This window comes from Silurus aristotelis, assembly GCF_946808225.1.
Source record: "Silurus aristotelis genome assembly, chromosome: 13".
Taxonomy (NCBI): domain Eukaryota; kingdom Metazoa; phylum Chordata; class Actinopteri; order Siluriformes; family Siluridae; genus Silurus; species Silurus aristotelis.
Window position 1 is genome coordinate 15,603,960 of NC_139586.1, and position 12,205 is coordinate 15,616,164.

Below are 12,205 nucleotides of genomic sequence, written 5' to 3' on the forward strand. Positions count from 1 at the left end.
AAAGGAGATCAAAGTTACAGTAGACACTAGATAAGTAATGCTTTGGAAGATTGATTGTGTCTTCAGGCCTTGGGGCTCAAATAAATTATTGATGGTTGCCAGGTATCTGAACTTGGCTCTAGTTGAATTTCCAAGAAACATATAGACTTGATCAGAAACCATTTTGATCTTATTTTAATAAAATTTGGCATGTTAACCAGCCAGGGATTGAATCAAAGCTTGTTAACTGGTCTCAAATGCAGTGACAGTTTTTCGCTCTGCCTCTGAAAATGTGTATTTGGCCCTTGCTTTAGCACTGTATGGCCTTTCCAGATGATCTGATCAGTATTCAACTCAGGGAAGTCCGTTCTCCTTATTAACTTCACAGCTGTTTTTGCTTTTCATTGCATAATTATATGATTTTTATAATAAAATCTTATCTTGTTTATGAGTCCTTTTTAATACATATTGAATAATATAGTTCAACAATTATTGCAACAATGCAACATTGTTATTAAAAAAAAAAGACTTTCAATTTAATTCTCTAACCACTTTGAATAATTGAGGTCTTATATATTAAATTAAAAACATGAATCTTTTCTTACCAACAAGAAGCAATATATTCTTCAGTCATGAGTTCCTTAAGGGTTTTGACAGTTGGCCATGCAAACTATTAAAAACACTCCATGGTATGCAAATGATTAAAAAAATAATTCATATTAATTATATGTCACTGATTATGATGTGATTTGTGTTTTTAACCACCAAATTTGTCATATATTGCAATTAAGTCAGATTAATTGCAAAACAGGAGCATGTTATACTAAATATAAACTCTTTTGGACTATTATACATTGAACTGTCATTACATATGTCCATGTAAATTAAATATGAAAAGAGTTTATATTAACTGTTAGAATAAAAAGACAGGAAGTGAAAAAGCATAAAGCATTTTGCTTTCACTGTATAGGAATGAAGTGTGAGTTTTTCTGTTTTCCTGCTTAACAGTCGAGGCTGGGGCTGGTGTCTGGATGACCCTCCTGGCAAAAATGAACTGGTCTCTCAGCCTGTGCTACCTGGCATTCTCTACAGCGCCGCCCACCAGTGCCGCCTCCAGTATGGCTCCAGCTCGCTGCTTTGTGATGACATGGACGTAAGTCAGCAATTTTCTATTCACTTTTCACACCCACATGGCCTTAGCGAACCCTGCACAGCTGCATGATCCATATCAGGCTTCTGGAAAAAAAGTTTTCCAAGCAGGATCTGTTGGTGCAAAAACAAAATTTGATATTCATAGTCATGGTTTTGCAACAGATACATAGAACCACACTGATCATTAGACCGTGAAACACATGACAGCACTTCTAGCCTATATTCTTACTACATCAATATTTACCGTAATTTTTTAGAAAATAAAACGCACCCATATATAAACCGCACCCACTGAATTTGACAAAGATTTTTATTTTGAACATAAATAAGCCGCACCTGTCTATAAGTCTACACTGAAATGAATTAACTTTACACAGGCTTTAATGAAAGACAGTTTCTGTTACTCGGTGTAACGGGGGAAATATGTTGTGGCTCCTTTAAGAGCAGAGCGGCATTTTGGGAATAGTCTGCTGCCGTATTTTTCCGGTATTACTGCATGTGTGCAAGACCGAGGAATATGTCCTTATTATTTTCTGATGCTCATTTCTACGTTTCTTTGACTTACCCGTAATGCTGTTGCCAAGAAAAATAAAAAAGCACGAGTTTTGGAAACCTGTCTGCGCTTATATGATTTCTGTTGCAAATGGAGTTAGCGAGCTATTCCTTGACCCAGACTCAACGCGTTACAACAGCTTGTATCTAAACAGTAGCCTACCAAGAAAGTCATTGTTCACTGTCTTCCTCCTTCCTTTCACAAATATTTCTCTCTGGAGTTTATCTTTTGGCATCGTTGTGCGTTTAAAAAAAACAATTTTTTCTATTTAAATAGCATGAAACATTAACAAGAAAAAACAAGCAATGAAGGGAGCAATGATTTCAGAAAAGAGAGAGGGGGCAGCGATAATCTCCACTTTCCAAGGATTCAGAGCAACATCCTCCACTGAGCAGGGAGACAGAGCAAAGTCCTCCCCTGAGCAGGGAGGAAACATGTCTTCCTACATTCAACAGTGAGGCAAAAACAGGGAGGCGGAGTGATGTTCTCAGTTGGGACAGGAGGTGCAGCGATGTCTTCAGTTGGGGCAGGAGGGGGAGTGATATCCTCAGTCAAACCAGAAGGCAGAGCGACATTCTTAGTGGGGAAGGGAGAGTGGGAGAAGTCTGAGGGGAATTGCTCAAAAGGCCATCTGTGGCACTTTAGTTGTGCTGTGATTTCAACTTATAACTTATAAACCATCTCAGGTTGAAACAATATGCTAGCTCGCCTCTAACCCACAGGAGACAAACTAACACAGATTGAATAGTTGAGGGTAATTTGCTTCCTCTAAAACATTTGAAACCATCCTGTGCATTTATTTTTAAACCACTGCTAATAATACGCATACAAAAGGCAGCTAAATACACTTGGAAGAAATAGTTAACTTCTTCTTTCTTTCTTTTTCTCTTGCCATCTACCCACCCAGAGAGTATAGAGTGAGACCTATAACCCTCAAATGCTCAGTGTTATCCTCTTTCAATTGTAAATCGTGTTGCATAAAAGCATCAAATTCATGTTAATGACTATTATTTAGCCAGAGGGCTGTTCATACTTTTGGGTTATAAAAGAAACAGACAAAAAACAATGCCAAAAAGGTTTTAATATGATTTTATATCCTGTATTGATGACAGATTTAATATATATTAGTATGTGTTAAAGCTGATGGGACTGTTTATTTGAGCTGCGATCAGGAAACCTTTCTTAGTTCACAAGAGAACGACCAGTAGATCAGTGTTTACCCGTAACTGAGACTGAATAAACTTGCAGCATTCGTCGGAACCATTACCCCTTATTGGCTGCCATGACTGACAGGAGCTTGTAGGAGATTGAGATGATTTAAGACATCCTGCTGATAATTAAATACATTCTGATCTCATTAAGAACTAGAACTACCACAGAGATGTTTTGTGCCTTCAAAATGGAAAGAGTAGAGCAATACACAAGCTTGCAGCTTTGGCAGGAAGAAAACTGAGACTGAACCACACACATCACTTTTGCCTTACAGGAAGTCTCTGTATCCATTTATACATATACTATAAGTTGCTCAGCATGAGATGATTTTAAGATTTCCTTCTTTAACCTGTAAACAAGCATACTATTAGCCAAGTCCGGATTGTCTTCCGGATTGCAACAATAAAACAAAACACTATCATAAATCTTTAATAAATCTTTTCATACATCTCTATTTCTTAAAGTCAACAGTCTGCAAAAGCAGAAAACAGTTTAAAGGAATAAAATTGGTTGTTTATTACAATCTTAATTGTGGAATTGCTAACAAAAGGGCATCAGATACCAGTCACTGTTTAGAACTAAGATATAGTGGAATGTCGCACAGCATTACCGGTGTTTGTCTTATAACCTGTAACAGATTTTTTCTGACAGTTAGATGGCCCTGACTGATTGTGCATTTGGCATATAATAAACGTCTTCCAATCATTTGTCAAAATGTCACGTACGTCATGCTTTTATTTCTTCTGACCTCATTCTGAAAACTCTTATCAGAGATGTTAGGTCCTGGATTTATCATAAACAAGCTCACGGTGTATTGAAAAATGAAAAATTATATATTACATTTATTTGCATGTTATAAATAAGTGCTGTGGAAAAAGAGTATTAGAGTTGGAAAAAGTATTAAATAAAATATACTAAAAACAACAAAAACATTAATAATAACAATAATAGTGTTGAAAGAAATAGCAAAATGTTGGAAGTAGTAAAATAGATATACTAAACAATACCAATAATGCATGTCTTTGCAATCGCTCTACCATGTGAATAGACGTTATTGAATCAATAATTATTATACAATTATATTATTAAATCAATAATAATAATGAAAGTCATTGTCAATGAATGCCATTATCAATTATTTGGGCCGCTAAAGTTACGGCTTAGTGTGACGGCAAGATAACATTGTGAAATGGCAGACAGTACTGGTCAACCAGCAGCCTGAAAAGAAAACACACATGTGATGAAGGCGAAACATCTGCACGGGGAGCAAAAACTGTATAATCCTCATCATGTGAAAATGGTATAGTTTAATAAAGTGCTATTGTGTAAACTGTTTGTTTGCTAACTTTGAGACCGTCTAACTGGATCTGTTCTGTCGTGACTCGTGAGCATCAGGTTGCTCACTCAGCTTGCTCGTGACATAGTGATGTATTCAAAAAAAACGGTGCAAACAAACACTAAATCTAAAAGTGCAAGTAACAGCAGCAGTAAATGATGAAGCCTGTTAGCTTGCTGCATTTCTCCATTTAATTCTTTTTTTTAAAGCATTTGTCTACTACAACAGTTAACTTATCTATTTTCCAAAGTGATTTACTGCAGCTTTACTATACTTGCAAATGCTTGCTTTTAATGTGTATATATTTAATGAATGCATATATCATTTAATTATTATACATAATACATTTTATGTACAATACATGTTAATTGTCAAAATTAATAAAATAATTTATACAAATTGATTCTATATTCTTAATGTTTATATCTTCATAACCTAACAAAATGTCTGTGTATTTCTTTAAACAAAAATTGTCAAAACAATGTTGTATTATATTTTATATAGATTTTTTTTTTTTTAAGCATGGTTTTCAACTTGCCATCTGCAATTACTTAAATGCTGTTTTTTTGTTTGGTTGTTTTTTTTTGTGTTTTTTCAAAAAAAATAACCCAGCATGAGTGAATTTGTTCAAGGAGAAATCAAAGCAGCCACTAAAAACTTTATAAAATGTCAAAATTAAAGACAGTAAATCTCAATATGTGGCTTTTGCATTTTTTTAAGTAGATTTTTTTATCAATTTGCATTTGAGATAAACTTTAAAAGCAAAGATTTGTTTGATATTTCATTAGAAGGTTATATTCCAAATGTTATAAAAGCAATCTATTCATTAATTAATTTAATTTTAACATCCTAACTCACTGTCAATAATATCTGGTAAGCTGAAACCATCAGGGTGATAGTGAACTTCAGAAGAATTCCTTAGGATTTACCATCTCTCAGGACTTGAAATTGGAGACAGATGTTGACTATATCACGAGGAAGATTTTTGGTGCTTTACTGCCAACTATTCATAAAGTGTACATTACCATAATGAGGAAACCAGCATTAAAAAACATCAAGGACATCACACAGCTGGCTTACCACCTTTACAAGCCTCTATGCTGCTCATGATCAGTGCTACCAAGCAACAGAAATACAAGACACAAGAACATTATCTCATGAACACTTAAAATCATGCTGGTAAACAAATCATGTGCACTATATGTAAACACATTGAAGTGCAAAATTTAAACAAGTGTAATATACAGTGTATTCTTTTTCTATTTATTATATATCACAATGCACACACTGCCACAGTCTCTATGTACAACTTACAGTACACATATCTTTATATAAGATCTTGTGTATGAATCTTCCTTTCTTCTTATTATAATTTTTTTTATGTTTGTACTCAGAAGCTTCTGTTACCAAAACACATTCCTTTTATGACTTTGTGCACACTTGGCAATGAAACACTCTGATTCTGATTCTAACAAATGACAAGGGATATTTTCAAGGCCCATTTTCCTGGTCTGTTACTCCGTGTTATCCTGGCATACCTTATAAAAGAGTATGCTGTAAAGGTGAACCGAGGACTGGTGGATGATAAAAGAGTATTTTCTTTAATTGAAACATAGATTTGAGAAGCTAACAGGGGTATTGACTAAATGTGAGTGCTGTCATCAGAACCTTGCATTGCCCCCTGTGGCCTAATTCAACTGAGAATCCTTGCAGCTTGACGTTCAATTTCGGAGTGGAATGAGGAAACATAATACATCAAACGATATTACTCTACCTGGTGTTTATGCCTCCTTGGAAACAAAACAGTAGGATCCTCTGCCTAATTCAGCTGCACAAAAGTACTATCCATGTCAAAGTGTATTTGTCTATGTGAGTAACTAGGCTATCCGCAATGTACCAATTTCACTGATAAGCTCTTGTAAATAGGGGATTGGTGGTTCCAGCGGTTAAGGCGCTGGGGTGCCGATCGGAAGGTCTGGGGTTCAAGCCCCGGTATCGCCAAGCTGCCACTCTTGGGCCCTTGAGCAAGGCCCTTAACCCTCTATGCTCCGGGGGTCCCTTACGAGGGAAATTTCAAGGTCCGTGACGTGGGGCCGCCTTCCCGTGGGCTCACCACCTGCAGGAGGGACCGTAAGGGACGGTGCTGTGAGGATTGGGCAGCAGGCGGGGGCCTGCTTAGACTACTGCCCCCGCGACCCGAATTACGGATAAGCGGGAGAAAATGAATGAGCTCTTGTCAATGCTTTAGCTGCAATGACAGATGGGGGAGTCTCAGATGCAAGAAATAATGACTCTGGTATAGAAACTCATTTATATACACACTTTATTAAAGGTTTTATCTATGCACAACCAGTTTTAAAAAACTGCCTGCATCAAGAATGAATAACAGCTATTAATCTGTATGTAAGGCATTGCTACTGCTTTTAGTAAATAAGTACAGATTTTTCTTACATTAGTAAACTTGCACTAGTTTTTAATATCTGCCAGAATTGTTTTCATTTGTAGCCAGATCATAATCATCTTTAACAGATACTACAATTTACAGTGAGCTGCAGAATCTCAGTTATACTTAACTTAAAATTTTGCATCAACAATGCAAAAAAAATTTTCTTGTCCCACACTACAGCGTACCTATCACAAGGCATTATGTGTATTTTATACTTTTCGGAATGCCTTATTTACACACTAAGCTAGAGTCACACTAAACTCCTTAAATATATATTGATTATGAACGTACTATTTTTCCTTGCTTTGTGTAGAACGTCTGCAGCACTCTGTGGTGCACCGTGGCCTCAGCATGCCACTCAAAACTGGACGGAGCAGTGGATGGCACCAAGTGTGGTGAAGGCAAAGTAAGCCCCTAAATGTGTTTTCTTTTCCCAGCATGAATATGATTTCTGCTTTACTTCTTTTTCTCTCATGATGTAAACAGAATGCTATGCTCAACAGCTGTGGTCAGGTTTTGTTGTACTTCCTCCTGCATGGCCTATGTTGCTGTCTTGGCTGACAGTATGGAGTGGTGGTGTTTTTCTTTTCCTTTTGTCAGTGGTGTTTGAATGGTGAGTGTGTATCAGCTGGATATCAGCCGGAGAATGTGCATGGTGGATGGGAGCCATGGAGCGAGTGGTCATCCTGTACCAGGACATGTGGCGCTGGAGTGCAGAACTCGCAAAGAGACTGTGTTAATCCTACGTACGTGAGTCATGCTTATATACGAGAAACTCATGTACAGAGCGATCTATTACTAAAAGTTAAAGGTTTGGATACAATTAATCTTAAAACCAAAAGCTTAAATCTCTATCACAGGAAAATTAATTTCGCTAGCTTTTTTATTTGTCTTCCTAAACAAGTAGATTTTATTTAAAACTTTAAAAAACTTTTAAACAAGTGATAAAGCAAAGTTTGTCCTGAAGCTGGTTGAGTGTGCATGTTCTTTTTTTTTATCAAGAATACTTTTTGTAATATAAAATGAAAATGACAAAATTATAAATAAATAGCTTTGATATGCTTAACACAACACATTTTTTGGTCAATACATAACTCAGGTGCTAGTGTTGCTAGTGTTATTGACTTTTTACCTCGTCACATGACACTCCTAACCAATAAGTATATAAACAGATGTAAATATTAAAATTAAACCATTTTGCTTTTAAATCTTTTGGCTTAGACCTGTTGTTTTTATATTGTGCTCTCTATGACAGACTGTGTGGCATGGGAAATCGTGAGGTTAAATAGTTTGCATTTTTTTTTTCTAACTTGTCATTTCTCAACTGATAAGATTATGTGTATGCATGTGTGTTGATTTGTTCAGATGTTTCTGTTTATTTTCACCGTAATGCATTGGCATTAGTGGGGGATAATACTATTTGCATATGCTTAATATATGCATAATTTGATGATAATTTTTCTTAAAATCGGATGGGTTTCACCAAACAAGATGTTTTAAAATATTAAAGGATAGAAAAAGATTTGTATTTTGCCTTTTGTTTGTAAAACATGGCCCACCAACTGTATCTGTGACTTTTAATATGAAGAAAGAAATCAGTGATGACAGTTTGTGTAGCATCTGTATGGAAGATGACAAAATCTATTCACATCTCACATGATAAGAACTTGCATGTACTGTCTGAAGACAGCTTTTATTTTCAGTAGCACTCCCTCTACTAATGCCATATATTTTGTTTATCGCAAGTACACCACAATTTTAAAAACATTGAGACTTTTTTTTTTCTGTGTGCCTCAGCCCGAAGAATGGAGGGAGATACTGCCTTGGGGAGCGCCGCAGATATAGGATCTGTAACCACGAGCCATGTGCACAAAGCCAGCCTAGCTTCAGATCCATTCAGTGCAGCAAGTTCAACAGTGTCCCTTATAAGGGCAAATTGTACCAGTGGGTGCACGTCAATAACCGAAGTGAGCATTATGTACATGTATGTTTTGTGCTTAATAAAAAAAAGAAAAGAATAAACAACAAGATTTTATTAGGGACGTTATTGGCAGGATGATGTATATTTATATTATAAAATGACAAACTGTGCTTACAATTTCATATTTCATATTGCTGCCATTTGCAGGGAAAATGTGAAGAGCTGCTGATTCGATGAGTCTCATTCAATTCCTTAATTTAGCAACTTATTATTGTTGACCTATGACTCAAGTGCCTCAGAATACATGCAGAAAAATATCAGATATTGTATAAATCAGGTATCTTAGACATTTCTAAGTACTAGAATGAACTGTGTAGAGTGAGCCTGATCAGTATTAATGAAAACCAAATACATTATGAATCCTGGCAAGGAACCATTACCATATGGTATTAAATTAACACAATACGATGTGTATGGTAGATCAGTGCAGTAGTAATGCAGTGATAATGTTTGCTGGGATTGAGCCTCGGTTTGGATGAGAATGTGGAGTTATGTTTTATTCAAGGCTTTGAAAAAACATGTTGCAATCATTTTAAATATATAAAAAAATCCAGATACACTCAGTTCAGTCATTTGAAACATGCATTTCAATAAAAATAATGCAACAAATGTGGACTCTGGTCTAAGACTGAACTGTAGAGTTATGGACTCTGGACTTTTTAGATGCAGGGATTTAGGACATGGTAAAAGTACTCTGGGCTCAGCTTAAAATACTAGAATATGTACTATGGAGTGAACTAGAACTTTATAGTTTAAGACTCTGAACTTAGTTCTGATTCTACAGTTCTAGACCTTGTGTCTCTGGACTCGACTTGAGCACTGTGGCTTTGGATTCTGAAACCACTTCTCATAGTAGACAACCCATGACATAGCTCCAACCCATAAAAATTTATGAAGGTTGTTGAAAACCATGATGTTCTACAATATGAAATACAGGCAAAACTTCTTATTTTATCCAAAGGAATTTTATGTTACTGTTACTGCACTTCTCAAGCTTTTAGCCTACAAGAGTAGTACAACAGAAATCACAACTTATCTCACCTTTTCAGTAAATCCATGTGAACTGCACTGCCGCCCGATGAACGAGTATTTCTCAGATAAGATGGTGGACGCAGTAATTGATGGAACCCGGTGCTATGAGGGAAGCCAGAGTCGAGATGTGTGCATTAATGGAATCTGTAAGGTCAGTGGAACATTTAAGTTTGGAAACTCATTGAGTAACTAAAGGACTGGGAGCAAAGCAATAAATAACCATTGTGAAAGAGTCTTTCAGTGCCCTTATGTAAGCCCATCTTGCTCATGTTCTATGCATACAATTTTTCAGCCTATTGTGCTGTTAGCTTTGTTTTTTTTAAACATCTTATTCATATGCATATATTGTGCCGTTTTTATCTAGTCTTTTGTTCAGACCTTCCTCCTTTTGTTCAACTTAGCACAGCACTCATGCTTCTCAGACTCAGTTGATAAAGTGTAAGATTTGAAATTCACACCCTTGTTAGAAATCTGTCCAAAGAATTCTATGCTTTGGTTTAAAAACCCAGTGTCAATTGAATTGTGTTTTCCTTGGACAGGGGCTATAGTATGAGCCCAGGACTTACGTCATAGTGTAAATTTTTATTGGTGTTTTATCTTGGCAATGCACATCTGTACAGGGAAACAATACATTTTGCTGGCGCAATGTGTAGTGATGTGCCATTGCCTTATTCAGGCACTAAATTTTTCTACAATTGAGGGTTGCTTATTTAAGAGTGCAAACATGCCTGAACTGCTAAGAAGCATGACTGTGGGCAAGTTCAAAATTGGCTTGCACTTAGCTCTCCTGAACATTTGTCAGCTGTTGGCTTTCCACTTTGGTCTGTCAAGTGTAGTGTGCATATAAAGACAGCTTCAGAAATAATGCAAACATTTTTAAAGATGCATAAAGGTTATATGCTAGAATTCTTTTTTTTTTTGATTGAGTTAATTGACTCAAATGCTGATGAGCCAGGAATTCAACAGGTGCTAATTCTAAGATGTCTGTATTTAAGTTGTAATACCTAAAACAAACATATTTATTTAATATTTTATTAAGGTAATTAATATTTTTTCTTTTCATTTGTCAGATGAACTTATCCAGAGTGATTTAGAATGATCTCATTTATACAACTGAACAGATGAGGGTTAAGGGCCATGCTCAATGGCCCAGCAGTGGCACCTTGGTGGTGTTGGAATTTGAACCCATGACCAATTTAAACTCATAATCAGAACTCCAACATCAACCTAAATTCCCCATTACCATAATTTCCGGACTATAAAGCACACCCATATATAAGCCGCAACAACTGAATTTTACAAATATTTTTATTTTTAACATAAATAAGCCGCACCTGTCTATAAGCCTGTCTACGCTAATAAACTTGACACAGGCTTTAACGAAAGCTGACGGTAATATATGTTGCGCTTTCTTTAGGAGCATAGCGGTATATTGGGAATAGCCTGCCACTGCATTTTTCCGCTATTACTGCGTGTGTTCAAGACGAGAATTATGTCCTTATTATTTTCTGATGCTCATTTCTACGTTTCTTTGACTTACCCGTAATGCTGTTGCCAAGAAAAATAAAAAAGCACGAGTTTTGGAAACCTGTCTGCGCTTATATGATTTCTGTTGCAACTGGAGTTAGCGAGCTCTCCCTTCACCCAGACTCAATGTGCTACAATGGCTTGTATCTAAACAGCAGCCTACCAAGAAAGTCATTGTTCACTGTCTTCCTCCTTCCTTTCACAACTATTTCTCTCTGGAGTTTATCTTTTGGCATTGTTGTGCGTTTAAAAATCACCCAGTGAAAGCTTTTCTCCCAAAGCCATGCAGCTCAGAACACAGGTGAGGTGCGTTTTTTCGTTTCCGTTTGGAAAATTTCATTGGTTTAATGATATGTCGCTCAGTTTTTTGGCTTGAAGTTTGTGAAACCGGGAAAAACCCAGGAAAAATTCATAAATTAGCCGCTTCGTTGTTTAAGCCGCGGGGTTCAAAACGTGGGTAAAAAGTAGCGGCTTATAGTCTGAAAAATACGGTATATAAACTATTGTTATCTCATTTAAGCTGCAACAGGACACCTCAGGTAAACTTCAGGCTTTATTACTTTAAAACTTACAAAGAACAGGCTGTAATTTCAATAAAAAATGTGCCTTATAATAAATGAATACAATAAAATAGTAATATTAATATAAACAGAACCAGCCATTTAAAATTAATTTGCCGTTACTTTATCCAAGTTTATTTCTTTTTGGTATTGTTTATTATCATGATTTAAAGACACCAGAGATCTTTAAATTTTATTTTATTATTTTATTATAACATAGCAATGGACAATGGTTTCTAAATACTCTTTATAAATGTGCTACGATTGACCTGTGCTGTAGAGTATTGGCTGTGATTATGAGATCGAATCCAATGCAGCTGAGGACCATTGTGGAGTTTGCCATGGCAACGGATCCACTTGTGAAACCGTGAAGAAGACCTTTGAGAAGAGTGAAGGCCTGGGTATGACCTTTTGAATTGCTGAATAA

At 36.1% G+C, this 12,205-nt stretch overlaps 2 protein-coding genes across 2 annotated transcripts in view; one reads left to right on the forward strand and one right to left on the reverse strand.

Annotated features, from left to right (window-relative positions):
- The window catches only part of rxfp3.3a2 (relaxin family peptide receptor 3.3a2), a 446,825-nt gene that overhangs the window by 21,291 nt on the left and 413,329 nt on the right, over positions 1-12,205 (reverse strand). The gene's annotated exons all lie outside the window — the stretch shown is intronic.
- Positions 1-12,205, forward strand: part of adamts7 (a disintegrin-like and metallopeptidase (reprolysin type) with thrombospondin type 1 motif, 7) — a 60,047-nt gene that overhangs the window by 14,771 nt on the left and 33,071 nt on the right. Inside the window, exons 9-14 of the mRNA XM_083558697.1 lie at positions 988-1,132; positions 6,992-7,084; positions 7,279-7,424; positions 8,476-8,645; positions 9,709-9,842; positions 12,059-12,179. Coding sequence (XP_083414823.1) covers positions 988-1,132; positions 6,992-7,084; positions 7,279-7,424; positions 8,476-8,645; positions 9,709-9,842; positions 12,059-12,179 — 809 coding nt within the window. The remainder of the gene's footprint in view (positions 1-987; positions 1,133-6,991; positions 7,085-7,278; positions 7,425-8,475; positions 8,646-9,708; positions 9,843-12,058; positions 12,180-12,205) is intronic.